The 25,133-nt window shown below is 46.4% G+C and overlaps 1 protein-coding gene across 1 annotated transcript in view; it reads right to left on the reverse strand.

Annotated features, from left to right (window-relative positions):
* LOC135892785 (junctional adhesion molecule A-like) overlaps positions 1 to 25,133 on the reverse strand; it is an 89,451-nt gene that overhangs the window by 28,085 nt on the left and 36,233 nt on the right. Inside the window, exon 3 of the mRNA XM_065420584.1 lies at positions 24,433 to 24,546. Coding sequence (XP_065276656.1) covers positions 24,433 to 24,546 — 114 coding nt within the window. The remainder of the gene's footprint in view (positions 1 to 24,432; positions 24,547 to 25,133) is intronic.

A 25,133-nucleotide genomic window follows, 5' to 3' on the forward strand; every position in this document is an offset into this window, starting at 1 on the left:
AACTCATTGGGATATTGTCTGTCATTTTACACAGAGGAACAGAATAATAAACAGACTGTGTATTCCAACCCTAAATCAATAGACTCCTCCCAGTGCCCTACCCATTCCTAACATTTTGTTGTTTCCATTTAATTTAGGATGAATACTCCATCAAGGGCCAAACCAAGGGTCCACACGAGATTGGCAACGATGTTTTGGCCCCTAACCTATTTTGTCTTCCCAAATCCAGCCTCCCCACCTTTTAAAAAGCTAGATCCATCCTTGCTCAGGTAATTCTGGCAATGAGCATACTCCTTGCCCTAGGTTAGAGTACTTTGGGGGCTGCAGGGTTTCAGGTACATGTATGGAACAGGGCCCCCCATCTTTCTGAAAATGTGGATGCAGCACTGTTCAAAAAACTCTTCCTTCGCCAGGGGTGTGTGTCCTGCCTGGACCCCGGCAAAGTCTGGGAATGCCCACATCTGGAGCTTGGGACCCATTTTTCTAGTTTATGATGCTCTCAAGAGTGAGAAAAGAAGGGAATTAGGAACAGAAAATGCAGCAGTCACATGTTAGTGTGATCTCAACTTTGCTCTCTGTATTTCACTGGGACTGTAGGGTAGGCAGGGGGTGAGGAACAGCTCTACTAAGAGGACAACGTACTTACAAAGGTATTTCTACAGTGTAGTTTGGGGAAGGGGCAACTGAGAGCTCCTCCAAAGATCTCAATCGCTTGTAAAGAGATTATTCCCTAAAATCCTTTGCCCGGGAGTAATGGAACACTCCATCCCTGATTCAATGGAGTTTATTTTCTCCTTTGGTAGTGACCAAGACCAAGAAGAATGGCTGATGCAATAAAGCACATGGTGAGACAGCTGATGGCCATATAGGGATTAGGGAGTCATGGGGCTCACTGCTTTTCCTCTCTCTTGACCATTTAGCTGATATGAGAATTTAGGAGTCTGCGGGAGCCCAGTTCCCCAAATTGATTTGAAATTTCTGTTGATGAAACAATCGAGATTTTATTAGAGGATGGAAGAAAGTCACATTAACATTGATTTTACCAGGCCGTGGGATCATTCAGTGTTATTAATGTAAATTATGGTATATGAGGAGGCAGGAGATACAGGAGAGAATTCCTTTCCTGATACTCATATTTCCTTTCCATTCATGTTATTTTAGGATCAATACTCCAGCATGGAGTCACTGGATCAGTGACTCTCCCTTGCCTGCCCCTGTACCCCCCGAGGCTCGGTTGTTTGAGAATGACGAAAGTTTCGGACCCTCTACCTCTGAGTGAGTATTGGGATTTCTTCACTTCTTTATCTGTATGTATATTGGGGAGGGTGCATGTCCAAGTTTGTGCAGGGCTTTGGGTGTAGACAATATGGTTACCACATTTCTAAAAAGATAAACACATAACAATATATTCTCTGCAGTCATTGTAAGAAAGAACTACATTCTCTCTCACCCTGGGCATTTTCTGACCAACAACCAGCTCCAACCATTCCTCCTCACGTTAACATTCTCTTGCAATGCAAATACACCTTTCCCGCAATCCTGACTTCACCCTGCTTCTATCTAGTTAGTGATTGTCATATTCTCCCCTATCACTGCACTTCAGTGGAAGGGGAAAGTCTTAACATATTTGCAGAGTGATTCAAAGACTCAGGGTATGTTTACACTACCTGTCAGATCAGCGGGCAGTGATCGATCCAGCAGGGGTCGATTTATCACGTCTAGTCTAGACGCGATAAATCGACCCCCTAGCGCTCTCCCATCGACTCCTGTACTCCGCCACCGCGACAAGCGCAGGCAGAGTCAACAGTGGAGCGACAGCAGCCGACTCACCGCAGTGAAGACATGCGGTGAGTAGGTCTAAGTACGTTGACTTCAGCTACATTAGTCACGTAGCTGAAGTTGCGTAACTTAGCTCAATCCCCCCCAGTGTAGACCAAGCCTCAGTTACTGCTTTGGCAAAGGAGTTTACTACTATTTAATTTAGAACAGACCCTCTTCCATTCAGTGAGTACAGGAGATCTACTGTGCAGGTACATCTTTCTTTTGTGCGGGGAGGGGTCAGTAAAGGCTCAGGGTAAAGCATGGAATAGAGTTGCCATCTACCTGAAAACGTAAATACAAGATGATTATGTTGCTCCAGGCATTCTAAGGAGGCACCAAATTCCAGATTCCTCAGGACACTGGCCGACCAACACCTTCCCCCAACTATTGCTTCTCATCTTAGCATTTACATCAAGAAAGAATGATTCTTTACTTTCCAATTTATATCATGTCATCAGAGCTTTAAAGAGCAGCATACAATGTCTCTGCCCAAAAGAGCTTACAATGCAGCAGATTGATACAGATCTTACTGAGAGGTGGTAAAATGGGATTGTGCTGATGCAAATGTTTGTGCTTCTTTTTCCTTGAGACAGAGATCTTCTTCATCTCCAACTTCACAGTCTCAGGCGGATCAACTGAAGAGTGGGTCATCTTCTGCCCAGCAAATACTGAGTCTCTCTTCAGTTCCTCCCTCCTCAAACACCACACAGGGTGATACGTCAGTGTAGGGAGTAGGGTGGAGGCGTGTAATATGGCAATCGTCTTCCTGAAAGGGGAATTGTTGGATGATCACACCTTGCAGGCATTTTAAAGAAGCACCAGCTTCTGGATCACTCAGGGCACTGCCTGGTCTATGACAAAACTTGGTCATAGCTTCTCATTTTAGCATCTCCTTCAAAAGTCAATATCCTTTACCCCTGGGAGAATTCTGCGCCAAAAAAAAAAAAATCAAAATCAAAATTCTGCATCCTTTATTTGTCAAAATAATGCAATATAATCACATCAGATTCAACTGTTTTGGTAATTTACTTAAACTACAATACAGAAAAATCACAATAACTATTCAGCATTTCCTAGGCACATGAAAGTTAAGTTACAAACACTTGGTAACTAATACCCTTTCATTTAAATTACATTACAGAACACAAAACAGCAACAACAACAAACAGTAGAATGTCATTTTAAATTGTTCAGACTTTCACACATGAAAGTCATACAGTTTTGGTAATCATTGTCCTGGACCTGGCTGGGTACTTTGGGAAGTGCTTGGTTCGGATTGTCCTGACATTTTATTGACTCTTTGGTAAATGTTTTATTTGCCCTCAAAGTCTTTTTTTTAATGGGTAAGTAAAATAAATCCTGAGCTGTATTCTAACCCCATTGTGCCACTTTGGCACAGAAATAAAGTGAGAAAGCACATAGATCTTCCTAGCTGAGGATTCCCTTACTGTCATTTATAATAAGGCTCCTTTACATCACTCTGGCAATGTAGGGGCCTTAAAACTTTTACAGGTTTTATGCTCCTGGGGAAATTGACTGAGAAAGGGAAGAGTTACCTAACAATAGCAACATTAACAACATTAACTGTAACAGTCAGGCTGCTACATTTCTGCTTCAGAGAATGAGATCAATTAACCAACAACAGCAACTTTAACGATGTTACTAACTACATTATCAGGCTACTAATGCCTCAGAGAATGAATCAATTAACTCAGGCAGGGCTACTACATTTGTGCCTCTAGACTGCCTTGTGCATAATAAAAAGCCCTACCCTTCCACACCAGTCAGCTGTTGTAGCAAGGGAGAGGGACAGAGTGTCTCTCTCTCTCTCTCTCTCTCTCTCTCTCTCGATTGTTCATGCACATACCACATACACCCCCCCCTGAGATCATGCAGGCATGCATGCCCAGCCCCCCGCCCCTCTCTCTGAGGTTGCTCGATGCATGCTAGAACAGACGCGCTGCTGGGGAAGAGGCCGTGTCCCCCGGTAGATTTTATTTGCATTTTTCTGTGCAGGGGCACAGAAAAATGTGGGTCATATGAATTCCCCTAGCAAGTATAATATGGAGATATACCTATCTCCTAGAACTGGAAGGGACCTTGAAAAGTCATTGGGTCCAGCCCGCTGCCTTCACTAGCAGAACCAAGTACTGATTTTGCCCCTGATCCCTAAGTGGCCCCCTCAAGGATTAAACTCACAACCCTGGGTTTAGCAGGCTAATGCTCAAACCACTGAGCTATCCATCCCCCATGTTTCATCTTTACCCTGTATCATGCTATCTTGTTCCTTCTCTGTTGTGTGAGAGTGAGGGCCTTGTTTCCTTTATCACAGACTCAGTTATCTGCAATATTAAATGAATTTTACTGTTAAAAAGCCTGGAGTCACTGGTTCTCCTGCCTTTGCCTAGTTCCTCTCTCTTGTCAAACACAATCATTAGCAGCGACTCTAATTATTCATGCTTATGAGATTGCGAACAGGATCTAGTTTTCCACAGTTCCTTGGCATTGTCTCCTGCAACCTTCTCCAGAACAATACAATGCAAATCAGTGGAGTTCGCTCTACTAAACACTTTGGGATATACTGGAGTCTACTGTTCTCTACCCACAGTTCTTTCCTTGTTTCTTCTGATTCACTGTGGGGAAGGCGGCTCTGTATTTTATCCTTTTGAAGAGTCATGTAGATCCAGCTGGCTGGTGAAGTTGAGGGTATATTAACATGGACAATAAAAGCAAATGGGAGAGGTAAAATGGGGATTGTTCAGCTGTGTCTAATATTCTATTTCCATTTCTCTTATTTCAGGTGGATGCCATCTTCCTCAGGAACTTTCAGAAGCTACAGCCAATAATATGCTTAAGGTTGGCGCGTTGTCTGTGGGCGAGGACTGGGCTGCCTTCCAAGGTCTCTGAAAGCGAGGGATCATTGTTCAGGATGGGTTGTAGATCACCGATGATGCGTTGGAGAGGTTTAATCTGAGGACTGTAGGTGATGGCCACTGGAGTTCTGTTGGCTTCTTTCTTGGGCTTGTCTTGCAGCAGGAGGCTTCTGGGTACACGTCTGGCTCTGTTGATTTGTTTCCTTATTTCCTCATGCGGGTATCGTAGTTTTGAGAATCCTTGGTGAAGATCTTGTAGGTGTTGGAGCAAATGCGGTTGTACCTTAGTGCTTAGCTGTAGACAATGGATCATGTGGTATGTCCAGGATGGAAGCTGGAGGCATGAAGGTAGGCATAGCGGTCGGTGGGTTTTCGGTATAGGGTGGTGTTAATGTGACCGTCACTTATTTGTACTGTGGTGTCTAGGAAATGGACCTCCCATGTAGATTGGTCCAGGCTGAGGTTGATGGTGGGGTGGAAGCTGTTGAAATCGTGGTGGAATTCTTCCAGAGTCTCCTTCCCATGGGTCCAGATGATGAAGATGTCATCAATGTAGCTTAGGTAGAGAAGGGATCGTGAGTGGACGAGAGCTGAGGAAGCGTTGTTCCAGGTCAGCCAAAAAAATGTTGGCATATCGTGGGGCCATGCGGGTGCCCATAGCGGTGCCACTGGTCTGGAGGTATATAGTGTCACCAAATTTGAAAGAATTGTGCATGAGGATAAAGTCACAGAGTTCAGCAACCAGTTGTGCTGTGTCATCATCAGGGATACTGTTCCTGACAGCTTGTATTTCATCTGTGTGTGGTGTGGCAAAGTACCTCCTTCTCCTCAGCAGGCTCAGTCCTTTTTAGCCTTGGAGACCCAGGCTTGGACAAAGCAAAACCCTGTAGGTAGCACAGGGGCTGGCTATTCCTCCCCTCAGTCAGTCCCTTGCGCTTGTTTGTCTTCCCTTCTGGGGACAGAGTGCAGCCTTCCTTGCTGGAAGGGTTCAGAGCCTTGCTGCTCCTAACTTACTGGCAGCTTCCCTGGTTCTCTCACTCTCTCTTCCCCCCCCCTTCCACGCCGGGGAGGGTTTAAAAAGGTCCCAAGCAGTTGGAGCCAGCTGAACCTAATTAGTTCCCTAGTAACCCCTTGCCCAGCTGAACCTTATTTCCCCATGGTTCTCTCTCTTCAGTGGCTTGGGAGAGGCCTTTTTAACCCCCTGGGACTGATTACTACCCCGCCCTTTGTAGCTGTTTGTCCTGGGTTTGCCACAGTGGGATGTTTGTGTAAAGAGCCTCCACATCCATGGTGGCTAGGATGGTGTTTTCTGGAAGATCACCAATGCACTGTAGTTTTCTCAGGAAATCAGTGGTGTCACGGAGATAGCTGGGAGTGCTGGTGGCGTAGGGTCTGAGTAGAGTTTCCACATATCCGGATAGTTCTTCAGTGAGCGTGCCAATTCCAGAGACGATGGGGCATCCAGGATTTCCAGGCTTGTGGATCTTGGTAGTAGATAGAATAAACCCGGTCGGGGCTCTAATGGTGTGTTGATTTGTTCCTGTGTTAGTTTAGGGAGTGTCCTGAGTAGATGGTGCAGTTTCTTAGTATATTCCTCAGTGGGATTTCAGGAAAGTGGCCTGTAGAATTTGGTATTGGAGAGTTGTCTGGCAGCCTCCTTTTGGTAGTCAGACCTGTTCATGACGACAACAGCAACTCCTTTATCAGCCTCTTTGATTATAATGTCAGGGTTGTTTCTATGTATAGGTCTATTCTATGTATAGGTCCAGACTGTCATTTCGACCCTCAGGAGGAGTCCATGTGGAGTTCTTCTTGTGTTGTTGGTGGGAGGGTATCTGTGTATCAGTGCACTGTTCAGTGTTATCTTGAAAGTATTCTTTGAGTCGGAGATGGCGAAAGTAGGCTTCCAGATCACCGCAGAACTGTATCATGTTCGTGCGGGTGGTGAGGCAAAAAGAGAGTCCCCGAGATAGGACAGACTTCTGCCGGGTTGAGTGTGTCGCTGGATAAATTGACGATATTGCTGGGTGAGTTAGGGGTACCACTATTCTATCGTGGCCCCATGTGGCAGGTAGGATTTTAGACAGCTTGCGGTCCTTTTTCCTTTGTAGAAAGGTGAAGTGTGTAATGTAGATCTCCTGTCTTATGTTAGTAAAATCTGTTTGTGTGGAGGGTTGGTTATTTATGAAAGTCTCCAGGTTGGAGAGCTCTTTTTTGATGTTTTCCTGTTTGCTGTATAGGATGCTGATCAGGTGGTTCCTCAGTTTCTTTGATAGTGAAATTTCCAAAGGCAGGTATAAATATGCAGGCAGGAATCAGTCTAGAGATAACGAGGTTAGTTCAATCAGGGAGGGTGAGGCCCTCTTCTAGCAGTTGAGGTGTGAACACCAAGGGAGGAGAAACTGCTCTTGTAGTTGGCTAGCCATTCACAGTCTTTGTTTAATCCTGAGCTGAAAGTGTCAAATTTGCAGATAAACTGAAGCTCAGCAGTTTCTCTTTGAAGTCTGGTTCTGAAGTTTTTCTTTGCTGTAGGATGGCTACCTTTAAATCTGCTATTGTGTGGCCAGGGAGGTTGAAGTGTTCTGCCACAGGTTTTTGTATATTGTTTCAATTATTTCAAATTTGGTGACAATAGATACCTCCAGACCAGTGGCACCGCTATGGGCACCCGCATGACCCCAATATGACAACATCTTTATGGCTGACCTGGAACAACGCTTCCTCAGCTCTCGTCCACTCACGCCCATTCTCTACCTATGCTACATTGATGACATCTTCATCATCTGGATCCATGGGAAGGAGACTCTGGAAGAATTCCACCATGATTTCAACAGCTTCCACCCCACCATCAACCTCAGCCTGGACCAATCTACACGGGAGGTCCATTTCCTAGGCACCACAGTACAAATAAGTGACGGTCACATTAACACCACCCTATACCGAAAACCCACCGACCGCTATGCCTACCTTCCTGCCTCCAGCTTCCATCCCAGACACACCACACGATCCATCGTCTACAGCCAAGCACTGAGGTACAACCGCATTTGCTCCAACACCTACAAGGATTCTCAAAACTATGATACCCGCACGAGGAAATAAGGAAACAAATCAACAGAGTCAGACGTGTACCCAGAAGCCTCCTGCTGCAAGACAAGCCCAAGAAAGAAGCCAACAGAACTCCAGTGGCCATCACCTACAGTCCTCAGCTTAAACCTCTCCAACGCATCATCAGTGATCTACAACCCATCCTGGACAATGATCCCTCGCTTTCACAGACCTTGGAAGGCAGCCCAGTCCTCGCCCACAGACAACCCGCCAACCTTAAGCATATTCTCACCAGCAACAAAGCTCGATGCCAACTCTGCCCACATATTTACACCAGCGACACCATCACAGGACCTAACCAGATCAGTTACAACATCACCGGTTCATTCACCTGCACGTCCACCGATCTTATATATGCCATCACGTGCCAGCAATGCCCCTCTGCTATGTACATCGGCCAAACTGGACAGTCCCTACATAAAAGGATAAATGGACAGAAGTCAGATATTAGCAATGGCAATATACAAAAACCTGGAGGAGTACAAACAGCAAACAGGAAAACATCAAAAAAGAGCTCTCCAACCTGGAGACTTTCATAAATAACCAACCCTCCACACAAACGGACTTTACTAAAAGAAGACAGGAGATCTACATTACACACTTCACCTCTGTACAAAGGAAAAAGGACTGTAAGCTGTCTAAAATCCTACCTGCCACATGGGGCCACGATAGAATAGTGGTACCCCTAACTCACCCAGCAATATCGTCAATTTATCCAGCTCCACACTTAACTCGGCAGAAGCGACTGTCCTATCTCGGGGACTCTCTTTTTGCCCCACCACCCCCACAAACATGATACAGTTCTGCGGTGATCTGGAAGCCCTCTAGTCTATAAGGTGCCACAGGACCCTTTGTTGCTTTTCATACCAGAGGTTCCCAACATGCTTTACAAACCAACTCCCCAACAGTCTGAATCACTATTGATCCCAATTGCTATGGACCTGCATTCATTCCACAAGTGGAACTCCCTTGGATGGCAGTTGATGTTTTGCATGCAGAATCCTAGAATATCAGGGTTGGACGGGACCTCAGGAGGTCATCTAGGCCAACCCCCTCCTCAAAGCAGGACCAATGCTCAAACTACTGAGCTATCCCTCCCCCGTCATGCTATGGAGATCCACACTGCACATCAGAGTGGGAAATATTGCTGAGTCTGTGCAGAATGAGAGACAAAGCACTGGCATAAGTTCGCATTTATTGTTTGATGGCTATTGCAGTATCAAACTTGGGCCTCATTTGGTTAGTCAATGTACCCAATTATTGTAATGGTAATGGTTTTATTGTATTCCCAATTATTATGATTGTAATTGTTTGCATTTCTGTTTATATTATATCTGGTGTTAGGTCAATTGTAATGATTTTAGTTATACTCACCTGGTTATAATTGTTTGAGATGTAAGATTTTGATAAATAGCCTTTCAAATAAAAGCTCTGGGTTTTGCATCTTTTACTCCTGAGTGGTGCAGATTCATGCAAGCAGGCTGTGATGCGGTGTTCATCCCCAAACAAGGCCTGAAGGGGTAAGTTATGCCAATTTACCTATAGGCTACACATGGAGGAAAGCCAGGAAATGTTAAGGCCTAATTGGCCTAATCTTCATCTCCAGGCCTTGTGTGGGGTGGAAACCCCATCGCACAGGCCCACAAGCGTAAGTACAATTCAGATCTGAGTAAGGGTTGCAGCACTAGGTCCATAAAATATCAAGTCAACCAGATCTCTCTCATCAACATCGAAATGTGTTTGGCCCAGATCCTCAAAGGTATTTAGGTACATAGGCTAATATATACAAAAGGGCCTTAGGCATAGGATGATCAGTGTCACAACACCTAACTTTTAGGCCCCTAGGCAAAGCGATAGGCACCTTTGAATGCAATCCACAAAGCCAGCATGCTAGGAGCCACCTAAGCCATCCAGCGGGAGATGCAGACAACAGGGGCGTATCCTAAGTCCCACGCTTCTCTCAGAGTTCAGCACCTATCTCTGCTAGAGATCCATGAACTGAGGTAAGAAAGGCATTAGGTCACCTAAGCGGTGAATGGGCCTGATTTGACAGGTGTGCTCAGATGCCACCAACTGGATCAGGACTTTTAGATGAGTTTACACAAAACAGCTGGGGTGGGGTGGGGTGGAGAAAGAGAGCAGCTCTCTTATAACCTTTAGCCTAGTGGTTAGAGTACTCACCCAAGATGTGGAAGACAATCCCCCCCATTCAAGTCCCCCCACACACACACATCCTCCTGAGAGGAAGCAGGGATTTGAACAGGGATCTGCCACATCTGAGGTGAGAACCCTAATCACTATGGTATGGAATATCCTGACATGGGGCTCCCTCAGTCTCTTCTATTAAAGTTTTTCAACTTAAATTAAATGATTCTATATTAATTGGGCTAGACAAAGTTAAATGACACTATAGCTTAGTGATTAGAGCACTCACCTGAGCGATGTAGATCCCTGTTAAAATTCCTTCTCCTCATCAGGCAGAGGAGGGACTTGAACTGGGGGTCTCCCACATCCCATAACCACTAAGCTAAAGATTATAAAGGAAGGTTCCCTCCACCACCTGCAACTGTTGTGTTAACTCACCTAATGGGCCCAATCCAGTAAGCAGCCTCTGGGCATGCCTACCTGATCAGGCCCAACATGCAATTTAGGTGGACAAATGCCTGTCTTCCCTGGTTTGTGGATCAGCCTGGAGCATAGACAGGAGATGGCGTCTGAGCGCCTGCGGTGAGGCAGCACAGCACATGCACACAGGCAGAAATGTAGGCACCTAGGGTACTCCCTCTGCACATGATTCGCCACTGAATTAGTTTAGGAACGTACAGGGGTAAGCAGCAGTCAAAGGGGAGTTTTGTGGATCTCAGTAGGGCCTAAAAATGGGACTTAGGCACCTAAGTACCTTTGTGGATCCCACCTCTAACTCCTGTCAAAGTTAGATTCAAGACTCACAATTTGTTAGACCACTCTGTTTATTAGCACAGCGCTCTGCTAATACATTCAGATAATGTGAGCACCATGCAAGACCCACACTACCTTATTTTATACAGATAAAAAGGGCGAGAACTGAACAAGAGGACAAAGAAAGCAGAACTGACAAGTTTACCGGAGGCTACATATACATATTCAATTTCCTTACTAACTTTAACAGATCTCCGGCTAATGTTCCACCATTAGCTTAAGCGGACTCATTGTTTATGCCTTAATGTTCCTTTTCCTGACACCTGTATTTCAACATTCCTTATTTCTGCTTAAAGGTACATACAGCATTTCTTCAATCCATTCTATTTTTACAATATAATTCATTCTACTTTCACAATCCCTCCTTTTGGTCAAGCTACGCTATGACCAACAATTACTGGGTTCCACATATTAACCGTTCTTTATCTCTTTGTTCATCAGCGATATTCAAAATCATCATATTCGCACTCTGTTTTGGGGCAGTCACCTGGGTGGCATACCTTACACAATTCTGGATACAACAGGAGATTAACTGAAAACATACAAAAATCATTAGGTTCTCGTGGGAAGGACCCTAGCACTCGGAATTCTGGGAAGAGTCGGGCGGGATAACAGATACCTGACCAGTTAGCTGGTAACGCAGTATTGGTCCCACAAACCCAATGATGGCCTATTAAGGCCGGGAAGGGTCGGTTGCACCCATTTGTCACATAGGTGCCTGCAAAGAAGGAGTAATATCCTCCAAAGGGCACAGGGTAATTCTCCTTACGAGGAGTGGTGTTATTTGCATGGCATTGAAAGATGGTATTGTTTTCACTAAGGTTACTATAGGGGGAACATGAGATTGATTTTTCTGTTTGATACCAGGACGAGAAAAAATTCATATGCCCATACCTGGCCCGCCACTCTTTAGTTTTGTTCGAATAATCCCATACACCATTGGCCACAATATGCCGAAGGCAACGGCTTTTTCCCAGATCCAACCCTGTCCCATTACATACCCAACACCAATGACCTTTTCCCTCCACCACACTTATCCATTTAGATACATTTATTCCCACTGCTTCCCAAGTGTCATTGCTGTTCCATGTTTTGTTAAACGGACGAGGTCCTCCAGTGAGATCTGGGGAATTGAGTGGGATTGCCAGGACAGGAACACCAGCTTGAGAGTGGGCTGGGATGTGGCTGCAGACCCGGCAATTAGAAATATTAAGGGTCTGAGCTATCCACACTTGCTGCTGGATAAAAGAATTGTCATTGTGGACTTCCCGGACCTTAAGACACCAGCAGCCAAGGAACAGGCGCCACCAGAGGCGCATGTTGGAGGCAAGGCCCTGCTAGTTCTGACAACCTCAACTGAGGGAACCGCAGTCACGGTTTTACATCCACCAGGGAGCAGGCGCTAGGCTCGCTACTGCTTCTTCTTGCGCCTTGCTTTAGGCCGTCGTCTGCTTCTGGCAACCCTTACGAGAGTGTAGATTGTAAGGTATTGCAGGCTGTTCCTCTACGTCTTCTTCTTTAGTCAAAATTGACTCTGCGTGGTTCTGAGGTGATGATTGGTTTGCTGGGGATGGTGCCTTCTTACACTGCGAAGCATGTATCCACGCTGCGATGCCAGATAGTTTAACAGCCGTCTGGGTAGTAAGCAGTACCTGATGAGGACCCTTCTACCAGGGCTCCAAGGCGTGTTTTCGATGATAGTGCCGTTCGTAGATCCAATCACCTGGCTCGAGGTCGTGGCAAGCGTCAGAGGTGGGTTCCGTTGGCCAGGCAGCTCAACCCTGTGAATGGAAGTGACTTACGGCTTGCATTAATCCCTTGCAATATTGAAGGAGCGTACTGTGAGTCGAGTTCAAGTCTGGGACGGGAGTAATGGTAGCCATAGCTCGCATAGGGCGTCCCATCACAATTTCAAAGGGACTCAATTTATGCCTTTGGGATGGAGTGGATTGCATTTCCATAAGGGCCAGAGGTAAAGCCGCTGGCCAACTTAACCCTGTAGAGTCACAAATTTTAGCAAGCTTATTCTTAAGGACACCATTTCGTCTTTCAACTACACCTGCGCTCTGTGGGTGGTAGGGACAGTGCAACAGGTGTGTGATATGTAATACACGATCCAGGTGTTGAACAAGTTGTCCAGTAAAATGTGTACCCCGATCACTGGACAGAGTGGCAGGAATTCCCTTGGCAGGCATAATATGATTTAATAAACATTTGGCAACAGACAGTGAGTCAGCCTTTCGACAAGGAAAGGCTTTGATCCAACCAGAAAATAAGCATACCATAACCAAAATAAATGCATATTGTTGACACTTAGGCATTTGTACAAAATTAAGTTGCCAATGCAAGAATGGTACTTGGGGCAGGCCCCGGAACCCCTGAGCCACTTTTACAGGTTTACCAATATTGTGGCTTTGGCAAGTGGTACAGGCGGCACAGTGACGGGTTGCAAAAGAGCTGAAATGGGGGGCCCACCATCCTGCCTTAGTTACAGCACAGACCATCCCCTCCTTTCCGACATGTGAAACACCGTGTAGCAGGGTGGCCAGTGACGGGTAGAGTGAAAAGGGGGCCACAAAGGCGCCAGCAGGCGAATGCCAAAGGGAATCAGGATGTAGAGAGCAACTGGGCAACCCAGGAATCTTTTTCGGCTTCTGGGTCAGAGTCTTGGAGCAGGGTGAGGTTAGTGAGGGACGGCGATGGTATAGAAACAGAAAGGGAACCTAGGAATGCATCTGGAGAAGGTTCTATGGCAGCAGCATGTTTAGCAGAGGCGTCAGCAAATGCGTTACCCTTAGCAACATCAGTATCCGCCATCGAGTGGCCAAGGCACTTAACAATAGCTAGGGCAGACGGAAGTAAAACTGCATACAGGAGAGCAGCGATGTAGGGGCCATTTTTGATAGGGGTACCGGGGGAGGTAAGGAAACCCCGAGCTTGCCAGAGGGTGCCAAAGTCATGTACAACCCCAAAAGCGTAGCGGGAGTCAGTGTAAATGGTGGCGGAGCATCCCTCCGCCAAAAAGCAGGCACAGGTGAGGGCAACTAATTCAGCAACTTGCGCTGAGGTTACAGAAAGTAAAGGCGCAGCTTCTAGAGTTTCAGAGAGTGACACTACAGTGTATCCTGCAAGGAGACGACCTTGGTTGTCTCGAAAACAGGAACCATCAGTAAACAAAACAAGGTCAGAGTTAGGGAGAGGGACATCAGAAAGGTCAGAGCGCGGGACGATGACAGCAGAGACAGTTGCAAGGCAGTCATCGGGATCACCGTCATCAGACAAAGGAAGGAGAGTGGCAGGGTTTAACTGAGAACAATGCTTTATGGTGATATACGAAGCCGACAGCAGTAAAAGTTCATACCTGGTAAGGCGGGCGGTGGAGAGGTGGCCTGTGTTATGTTGTAGCAGGAGGGTTTCACAGAGTGAGGTACCATGAGGGTAAGAGGAGAGCGGAGGACAAGGGATTTGGACATTTCGACAAGGTACACTGCGGCAGCCACAGCATGCAGGCAGGGGGGTAAGCCTTGGGCAACAGGGTCCAAAGTGGCAGAGAAATAAGCCACTGGGCGGTTTTTGTCTCCGTGCATCTGAGTGAGGACTCCCAGTGCACACCCAGATTGCTCGTGGCAGAAAAGGGTGAAGGGCTTAGAATAGTCAGGCAGTCCTAAGGCGGGGGCAGAAGCCAAACCCTGTTTGAGGGAAACAAAGGCAGAGTTGGCCTCAGGGGGCCACGGCATGGGGTCAGGGACAGAGACTCGAGTGAGGTCCTGGAGAGGTTTTGCAAGGGAGGCATATTGGGGAATCCATTGCCTGCAAAATCCAGCCATGCCCCAAAACTTTCGGCCCTGGTGTGGGGAGCGGGGTCGGGGAAAGCTGAGGATAGCTTGGACGCGGGCGGGAGAAAGTGTACGGGAACCCTGGGAGAGGAGAAAGCCAAGGTATGTGACGGAGGCCTGACAGAGCTGTAGCTTAGAGTGAGAAGCCTTGTGACCCTTCTTTGCTAGGGCAGTAAGGAGCACTAAAGAATCAGTTTCTGAGGCAGACAACGAAGGGGAACAGAGGAGTAGATCATCTACATATTGGACTAGTGTGGACCTGGACGGAAAAACAAGGTCAGCAAGGTCTCGGGTTAATGCTTGGGAAAAGTAAGATGGGCTTTCAGTATACCCCTGAGGGAGCATGGTCCATGTGTACTGTTGCCCCTTGTAAAAAAAGGCAAAAAGATACTGGGAGTCAGGGTGAACCGGGACAGAAAAGAAAGCAGAGCACAAATCAACAACAGTAAAATGAGTTGCACCTGGTAGGATAGAAGCCAGAATTGTTGCTGGGTTAGGGACAACAGGAAAGGCGGGTATAACAATGCGGTTAATGGCTCGAAGATCCTGAACAAACGGCCACGATTTACCATCAAACTGGGAGGATAGGGGTGTTACAGGGGCTGGAGTAGGGGACAATAATGCCTTGTTCCCACAGGGCGGTCATGACCCGAGCAATGCCAGCCTCTGCTTTGGGGTTTAAAGGGTATTGAGACAGGGGTTTAGAGGAGTCAACAATAATGCAGACGGGGTCAGTATTTAAGCGGCCCACTTCAGATGGGTGGGTTGGCCACAGAAAAGATGGGACCTGCGAAATTAGGTGTTCAAGGGACGGGATGAATGGGTAACAGGGAACTGGAGTGGAAAGGGAAGTTTCAGACAGCAGGGAGGCCACAGAATGGCTCAGAGAGGACTGGGGTATTTATAAGTAGACACCATCTGGGGAACAATAGATGGTACAGCCAAGTTTACATAACAGATCCCGACCCAAAAGGTTTACCGGAGTGGAATCAGAGAGAAGGAATGCATGATCCGCGGAAAGGGGACCAACTTGGACCGGTAGAGATTTTGAGGAGAATTACTCCTGATGCAGACCAGTGTAAATGAAGGGGCAAGGAATGAGGCTGCCTGTGCTCCTCCTGCAGGATTCAGTGTTTCTTAGACACTGTTTCCCTTTGATCTTTACTACTGTTTTCTCACAGCCCTGTGGCCTCTAAGATTGTAGCACTTCTCATTAAGTCTAATAGTGTTCTTTGTTTCTTAAGGACGTTCTTACTTTTCCTAACGCAAGAACAAAATACTTAGCTTCTCCATCTCAAAGAATATTCCCAATACAGGTGAATTTACACACATCACATGCTTTTAACTTGGATAGTTACATTATACTCATTTTACAAGGTGGGCCCTTAGGGACAGAGAAGTCAAGTGACAGGACTAGCATCACAGTGGGATTGCGTAGGAGTACCTTACCTCTTTCTGCTGGGTACAGTTGCTACCTCAGTCTCCCACTTGTTCCCAGCTTGTCTGGCAGGAAGGGCAGTTTTGTGCTCTAGGCATACTGGAGAAAGTCAGGCTACACAGACTTCCACATAGGAAAATACCTGGGGGGTGCGTAAAGCCCACTCTAGAGCTTCATTCTCTGCTGTCTCAAAGAGGGTGGTCTATGAAAACCCAGTCTTTTTATTAATGGACCCCACCTGCCCCACTGCCAATCTCCCTCTGACCTGAATTAACCCCTTCCCTGCTCTCTACTTGTATAAAGCTTCTACTCACCATTAGAGGGAGTAAGGGCTAGATCTAGAATTAGAACTCAGGAATTCCTGCTTCCATGTTCAGAGCAGCATCTTGCACTGCTCTCAGCATCAGAAAAATGAGGTGCATTGTCAGGCTTTACAAAAAACCACTCTTGTATTGCATTCGCACAACTCCACCACAGCAAAATGTTGTTGCATTCAAATTTTGTGGTGCAATAGACATTGCTCGTGTGCTGTTTTTTTGAGTGTAAAAAGTAATCAAAATAAAAATAAAGTATATAATAAAATACAGAAGAGAATATCTGGATTATTAAACAAGAAAATTGGCTTTAAACATACAGCAGCTTGGGTTCCTGCACCTCCTCTAGGAGCCAGCCCAAACTGTGTTTCTGCCTTCAGTGTCAGAGTGGGGAGACATATTTCTAAGTTCAGATATACCCATAGCATTTGTGTACACAAACTGTACCTGGAACTTGGTTCCTCTCTCTAATTGGCATAACCTTCCTGTAGGGGTACCTATTATATAATGAACTGGTATAAAATAGGATTATTGGTTAATATGTATGGCCCATAGATTTAAAGTCAGCTCCCTGAAAGGCAGTGAAACCATCTAATTTGGTCTCTTGGCCCTGTAAGAATTCAGTCAGCTGCCTTGCAGAACTGTTGAGGGGGATACAGAAGAAGGATACAAACAACTGCAGCAGGAGTCGCAGTATAAAGAGCACTATAGTAATCAAGCTAAAATTGTCCTAGTTAATGTATGACATATGTCCGATTCCCGCACAAACTAATTATTTCACCTCTTTTGAGGAGCTGAGGCAACAAAATGATAGAGTACTGCTTGCTGCTTGAGTCCAAACATGCTCATGGTGATAGAGAGCAAGCTGTCAGGAAGGGTCCTTCTTTGCAAACTGACGTAATGGGTTAGACCCCAGCTTACTGGAAGGTGAAAGAAAGTTACAGCACATGAATGGCCATTTTAATCCCTTTTCTCAAGACTGTAAATGCTAACTTGGACTGATCGGAGAAAATAACCATCCAAAAAATGAAGCGGAGTCATGACACGCCGAGGTGGCATTCCATCTTCTCAGAAAGGGCCCAGACTAGGGTGTCCAGTCTGTGAAAGAAATTTACTGAAACATCTCTCACGGTGAGATTTTATCTGTACTCAATTGTATTACTGTATTAGGCTTAGATTTGCGTGTTTTATTTTATTTCGCTTGGCAATTCACTTTGTTCTGTCTGTTACTACTTGGAACCACTTAAATCCTACTTTCTGTATTTAATAAAATCACCTTTTACTTATTAATTAACCCAGAGTATGTAGTAATACCTGGGGGGGGGGGGGGGCAAACAGCTGTGCATATCTCTCTATCAGTGTTATAGAGGGCGAACAATTTATGAGTTTGCCCTTTATAAGCCTTATACAGGGTAAAATGGATTTATTTGGGGTTTAGACCCCATTGGGAGTTGGGCATCTGAGTGCTAAAGACAGGAACACCTCTGTAAACTGCTTTCAGTTAACTCTGCAGCTTTGTGGCACGTGGTTCAGACCCTGGGTCTGTATTGGAGCAGACGGGAGTGTCTGGCTCAGCAAGACAGGGTGCTGGAGTCCTGAGCTGGCAGGGAAGGCAGGGGCAGAAGTAGTCTTGGCACATCATTTGGCAGTTCCCAAGGGGGTTTCTGTGATCCAACCCATCACAGCTGTAGCTCTCATTTTCTACCACCACAGAGAAGTTTGCCAGCCCAGCTTCACTACTACAGACTCTGGCCAAGCTGTAAGTGCAAGTGCCCTGGAAATCAAAGGCCCGTCCGTCAAAGGTCAGATAGTGAGGGTCACCAGATGCTACACATTTGCCAAAGCATGTGGCGTGGCAGCCTAGGATTCCATTCTCCACCCTGCACTGCACATTGGCTCCGCAGGAGGCCTCCTGGCACTCAACGACCCCGCTGTGTTTGCACCGGCACCGTTCCTGGCAGGAGGCGCTGGGGTAGAACTCCTCTCCCTTCCTGTAGTACCTGCCCTGGTGCACACAGACATACTGCACGACGGGGACACACCAGTCTCTGCTCAGGAGGAACCCGGCGTCACAGAAACAACCTTCGGCACAGGGGGCGTCACAGCCATCAGGCCCCTAAAGGCTGTGGCAGGTGGCAGGGCAGCCGCTCCCACAGAGCTCGTAGTGTGAGTTACTGGGGCAGCTGGCACCTGCAGGAGAAGATCAGAGGGAACGTGCAGATGGGGGTGAGAGAAAGCTTCTTAAATTAAGGCACCACCGGAAGAGAAGGTGCAGGTATCACTTACAATAGTGTTGTTCGGGGGAATTGGGAGCCAAAACTCCTGGGTTCTAGTCATGGTTCAGGGAGGGACGTGGGGTCTACTGGGTTAGAGCAGGCAGGGCTGGGAGCCAGGATCTAGCCAATCAGAGCTGGAGGGCTTGCAATCAGGTTTCCTGGGTTGTACTGCCAGCTCTGGGAAGGGATTAGGATCTAGTTGCTTAGTCACAGAAGGGCTGGGAGTCAGGACTCTGGGGTTTTCTTTCTGACTCTTGGAGGGACATTTGGTCTAGTGGTTAGAGCTGCAGACAAGGGGACGTGTTCCAAGTTGAAACCCAAATTCTGGAGTGGGCAGCTGTGTATGGTTTAGTGATGGAGGACTTCGATGGCCAGGGCTGCGTGGCGCTGCAGAGCTGTGGGTGCTTCAAGAAGTGGATATATTACAAGGTACCGCCCCCTGCTGGGGGTATTAACTCCTATAAGTTCACTTCCTCCACACCCTGCTCTCATCAGCCATGTTGACTCAGACCATTGTCAATTGCCAATGGCAATATAGTAACTCCTCACTTCAAGTTATCCCAGTTAATGTTGTTTCATTGTTACGTTGCTGATCAATTAGGGAACATGCTCGTTTCAAGTTGTACAATGCTCCCGTATAACCTTTGGCAGCCACCTGCTTTGTCCACTGCTTGCAGGAAGAGCAGCTCGTTGCAGCTGGCTGGTGGGGGCTTGGAACCAGGGTGGACCGGCAGCCCCCCTATCAGCTCCCCGTTCCCTTAAGTTCCCTGTGTAGCAGCTTCCCAGCAGGCTACCAACTGCCGGCAGTTCAGCTGTCCCTCCCGCCACTGCCATGTGCTGCTCCTGCCCTCTGCCTTGGAGCTGCTCCTGGGAGCCTCCTGCTTGCTGTGCAGGGGAGTGGGAAGGAGGGGAGCTAATGTCAGGGTGTCTCCCTCCCCCCTACTCTTGCACCCCGGTTACCCCTTCTGCATATAGAGCAGGGTGGGGACAGGACCGGGCTCAGGATGGAGAGAGCTTGCTAACCGCAGCTGCTGTCTCAACTTCCTGATTTTTGTACTTAGAGTGGGGTCAGCATACTTAAGAGGGGCTATGCACATCTCTCTCTCTCTCCCACTCACACAGGGTGTGTGTCTCGGTCTCTGTCTGCCACGCTGTCTCCCCTCCCTCTATTCGTGCTGCCTTGTAGAGTGTGGGGCTACGTTAACAACAACGTGTTAACCCTTGAGGGCTCAGCCGAATGCTAGTTAATCATTTAGCAGTAAGGTATTCCCCAGGAAATATCCCACCCTCTTCCACCCTTTAACTTCACCACCTCAACCAAGCTTCATAATCATCATTGCTGTGTACAGTATTAAATTGTTTCTTTAAAACTTATACTCTGTGTGTGTGTATATAGATAGATAGATAAAATATAGTTTTTTGTCTGGTGAAAAAAATTTCCCTGGAACCTAACCCCCCCATTTACATTAATTCTTATGGGGAAATTGGATTTGCTTAACATCGTTTTCTAAGTAGAACATTATGGTGGAGAATTGTGAAAGGGGGAATATTGGCATATGTTGTGGTTATTGTGAAAACTGGCGTGCACACCGCCAGCTCTAGAAGGCTTGGCACTTCTATTTTGCCAACCAGGCAAACTCTGAAGGATATAGGAGTTTGTCCACCTCCTGGCCTTGAAGGATATATATATATAGGTAGAGGTAAAATAGACATGTAAAAATTACTATATGCAAATTACCTAACTGATAGAGGAAGGAGAGAACTGCCCATAATTGGCAGCACAAAGGAGCCACAGATAAAGGACATATCTGGTCAGCAAACAAACTACCTGAAACCAAAAGACTCAAATTATGACCCTCCAGAGGAAGGTGGAAGGAGTCAAAGCTAAGACTAAGAGGGGGACAGGTTAACCCTAAATAGAAAAATGCAGTATGCAGTGCTGGAATCTGAAGACAAATACAAAAGTGTTCTGCTTCTATACATGACACCCCTACCTTTTAATTCACCAAAAGCCCAAGGATATAATTCATGGTATAACAAGATACTTTTAATAGATTTGATGTTAATATTAAACATTGGGATAAATGTAATGTTAATAAGTACCCCTTTAAGGTCATAGGGTAATGATGCTTCTCAACTATTACCTGTGAATAAATGTAAAGCTTAGCACAGCAGAAAAACCATTATCAACTTGGTCTTCTGGATAAGAAGGGAAACTGAGGTACACCACCTCCTGAATTTAATGACTGAACAGTGGGATAATTTCCCCTAAACCCTTAAAAGGTAAAAGACATTGAAACCTGGCCTGCCTATAGAACAAAAACACAGGAAAATATGGGGGTAATTCCTCTGTTTTGCCTGAAATCAGCAAGGCTATTTGTAAAAGAAAGGGATATTTTAAGCAATAATCTGCCACCCCAAAAGGGGTAGAAACATGGTGTTTTTGTCTTTCAGAAAATCACAAAAAGCTGGTACCAACTGAAGAGCAACCCAGAATACCATGGATCTACTGTCGTAACAAAACTTGTGTTTTGTGTTGTGTTGTTTGTCTTGTTGCTAGCATTGTTATGTATTGAAAAATGCTTTTAATGCAGTAGTTTAACTATATTTTCAGAAGCCAATGTTGCAGAAGGGTGGAGGTCAAGGAATGCCAGTCTGTTAACAGGGAAACATCCTCAGGTAGCAGACACAATATTAGGAGGGATTGGTTTTGGAGTAGGAATTATGAATACTGAACCTGGAGGTAATTAAGAATAAATTAAGCTCTCTGTCCCAGCTACAGGACAGCCTGATACAGAAACAAATACATGCTAATGTGGATCTAGTCCAAATAAGTCTGGGTAATTTGAAAGCTAGATGGAATATGTGGCTCAATGCCATCACCTGGCTGCTGTATAGGAAACAGATGGAAATTGAAAACCATACTGCTATAGCCATGGGATGTACTGAAATGCAGATACTTGCTTTGTCCACCTTGGATCACGAAATGTTTTGGGTAATAGCGGGAAACACTAAGGTTTTAATACACTTCTAAAGCAAAGAAAAAGATCATTGATACTTATCAATATGAATGGATGCAGTATGTTTCTAGCATGGTAAGGCCAGACCTTTTAATTAGAGAAATTGTTGGTAAAATTGCACCCCAACAGTCTCTGGAAGCAAGGATATGGAAAGTTAGTCCACTCCCCATATTGCACATGGGATCTTTCTTGCTACCCCGGATCTCGAGCCAGTGGGCTGGGGAGGGAGGGAAGCTATTGGACACCAGAGGTTGAACCGAATGGACTCCTCAAAAGTGGGTATGTTTGTCCTTACCTATTGCCCCAGAGCCCTGTACCAAAGATATATCGCTGGGATCGTGTATGTGGGATAAATTGGATAATGAGACCAAGGTACTGTATAATGGGCAATGTGTATGTGTGAATTCTTGGGAAGAGGTCTTTTGGGAGATGAATGTAAATGCAATGTAAGTACTGTGTTTACCAATTATCACACTTACTATCTACCACAGCCAGAAAAATGTCATCTTACTGTGAGCACTAATGGCTCCTCTGGGAGGGGGAGGGGACGGAGCGGCTGCGTTGGTTGGAGCCGTTAGGGAGCAGCTCCGGCAGGGGAGGGAGCCAGATTAGATTAGATTAGAGAAAGGGAGAGACTCAATATATTGTTAGGAGGATGGATTAGATGGATAGGGAGATTAAACAGATTTAATAGATGGGTAGATCAATTAGATGGATTGGGTGATTAAATAGATTAAGTGGAGGATACGTGGCTAAAATGGATGGAGAGATTAAATGGATGTAATAGATGGATAGGTTTGTATTGGCAATTGTAATCAGTCACCCTGAAGAAAAAACGGTGGGATTTTTTTATGACTAAAAAAATTTCCCAAATTGAAAATTTTTTGGTTTTGGAATCAATAAAATTTCATTTTCAAAAACTACTTAACCTGCAAATGGGAAACTGAAACATAGTTTAAAAATGTTTTTTTAAAAGGAAAATAAAAAACGAACAGAATGAAAATGAATTCAAAATTCACCATTTGGGGTTTGTTTTCAATCAGCTCTACCTGTAAAGTTCTTTAGAGGGGCGGGGTTCTGCAGGGCTACTTCCAAGACTGCGTGTACGACTATTGCTTCTTCAAAGGCCAACAAGCCGTGATATGCCAGCTTATCACCAGCTATACTGCAGCCTGCCAGGCCACCGGGGTCACTATATATGCCTGGAGGACCAACTCCTTCTGCAGTAAGTGGAAGCAGCTTGGGACCGCCTTCTGGGATGAAAGTTAATGTACGAGGGAAAGAAAACAGGGTCTTTGCTCAAGGGAAAGCCAAGTTGGTTGGTGTTCAGGGAAGGGGATACGAGATGTTTCTCCCCTAGGGGGTGCAGGCTTTGATCCAGCCCCAGGGTAGGGGGACTGGCCAGGTCAGGGTGGGCATGGGAGAGGATATGGGGCTTTTCCCCTCTAGGGGGCACCAATTCTGATCTGATCCCAAGACAGGGGAACTGACTGGCTCAGGAGCAGGGAATTGGAATTCAGGGCCTGTCCCCTGGAGGGTGCAAATTCCAATCCAGGCCCTGCCTAGGGGTAGAAGTTGACTCAGTGTGGGTTGTCCAGGGATATGGGGCCTGTATTTCATGAGTGTGTGGGTCTCATGCAGGTCCTTATTGTACAAATGAGCCTGTCACAGAGCTCATGCTAATATCTGGAGTTGCCAGTGTCAGAAGAGGCCAAGAGCTGAAGGGGCCATGGAGACTGAACTTTCCTCTGACAAGGGGTCCTGCAACAACGTACTGGCAAGGCACAGTATGAAGGAAGCTTGCCTGGCAGCTTCCCATACTGCACCCAACAGACTCCATTCTCCAGGGCTGTCATCAGGCTCCCTTCTCCAGCCCTTACGTTGTTACATAGTTCAGAATCCAGCTAGTTTTCTTTTATGGGATGCTACCGTCTTGTTGTTTCAATGACAGGTCTCTCCTGTGCCCAAAACAGCCACCGTGAGGTCTACGCCCGGGGCTGCCAGTCGACCTGTAGCAGCCTCTATGCCCCAGTTCAGTGCTCGGCCCAGTGCTGGGACGGCTGCGTGTGTGATGAGGGCTTTGTGCTCAGTGGTGATGAGTGCATCCCTATGTCCCAATGTGGATGTGTCTACCTGGGATTTTATTATAAGGCTGGGGAGACCTTCCACCCAACGTGCCAGGAGCAGTGTGTGTGCCAGGCCAGCGGAGATGTGGTTTGTAAAGTTTTGTCCAGCCTCCCTCATGAGGAGTGCAAGCTGGTGAACCTGGCAACCCTACCTACAGCGATGGCTCATGTCTTGCAAGGCAGGGCCCGGCTTCCTGCTCCAGGCATTGTGACCTGGTGCATGGGGTAGTAGAACCACTCAGGTTTGGCCCCTCCATTAGACAAGGCAAAACCTGAGTGGTACCACTACCCCATGCACCAGGTCGCAACACCCGGAACGGGGGATGCAGAAGCTGATGTTGCAGGAAGGGTGCAGGGCAGGCTCACTCAAAAATATTTCCCCCCCTTCCCCTCTGCCCACTGGGGCCTCCCATTCACATCGGGTATTTCTGTTTTTGCACCCTTGGTTTCATGCTATCTGTGGGTGCAAGTGAACCCATCAACCCATGCTAAAGCCACCACAAATGCAAAACAAGATAAAAATCAATCATTTAAAGCACTCTGATTTAAAGCAATCCACCCTGCCTCAGATGCTGCAACCAGCTGGTATAACCTGTGCTTATCCAACACCTGGCCCAGAGACCGTAAAGGGGCCCTCAGACATTCCGTACAATGGACTCACGTACCTGTGAATTTCGAATCATAGTAGAACAGCACTATTGAACGGCCCTTTTCAAACTGCCACTCGACCCTGGGTGTTCCGCTTTGCGATACGTACGCAGTACAGGGTATATCAATTGCTGGAAAGAAACAGCAATAAGACAGCATTTGCACTGCACCCCAAAGGTAATGTCATGTAATAAGATCCTATTTGTAAACACTTGGCAGAGCTAAGCCACGAACATATTTGTTTTAAAATGGACTGGGAGCCAGATTTTCATGTATACCCAGGACCAATTACAACGTAGTGTGAAGGGATCATCCTTCCTGAATCCCAAGGGCTGGAAAAAATGCCTAACAGTGAGAGGCTTAGAGAGCTGTTTAGTTCATTGAAAAGAAGATTGCCAGCTAACATGATTATGGCATACAAGTACGTTCTCGGAGGGGAAAAAATACACTAAAGGGCTCTTGGGTACAGAAAGGCAGAAGAACCACCAATGGCTGGAAAAAGCCAGACCTGTTCACAATATTGTATTGTTTTTAAAAGAGTGATTAACCATTGGAACCATCCAGGGAAGCGATGGATTCCTCAACTCTTGATGCCTTCAAATCCGGCCTGGCTGCCTTGCTGGAAGAGATGCCAAACAAGTGATTGGGCTCAATATAAGGGTAAGTGGGTGAAATTATCTGGTCTGTGTGATGCAGGAGGTCAGACTAGATGATCTAA

This window comes from Emys orbicularis, chromosome 20, assembly GCF_028017835.1.
Source record: "Emys orbicularis isolate rEmyOrb1 chromosome 20, rEmyOrb1.hap1, whole genome shotgun sequence".
Lineage (NCBI taxonomy): Eukaryota > Metazoa > Chordata > Testudines > Emydidae > Emys > Emys orbicularis.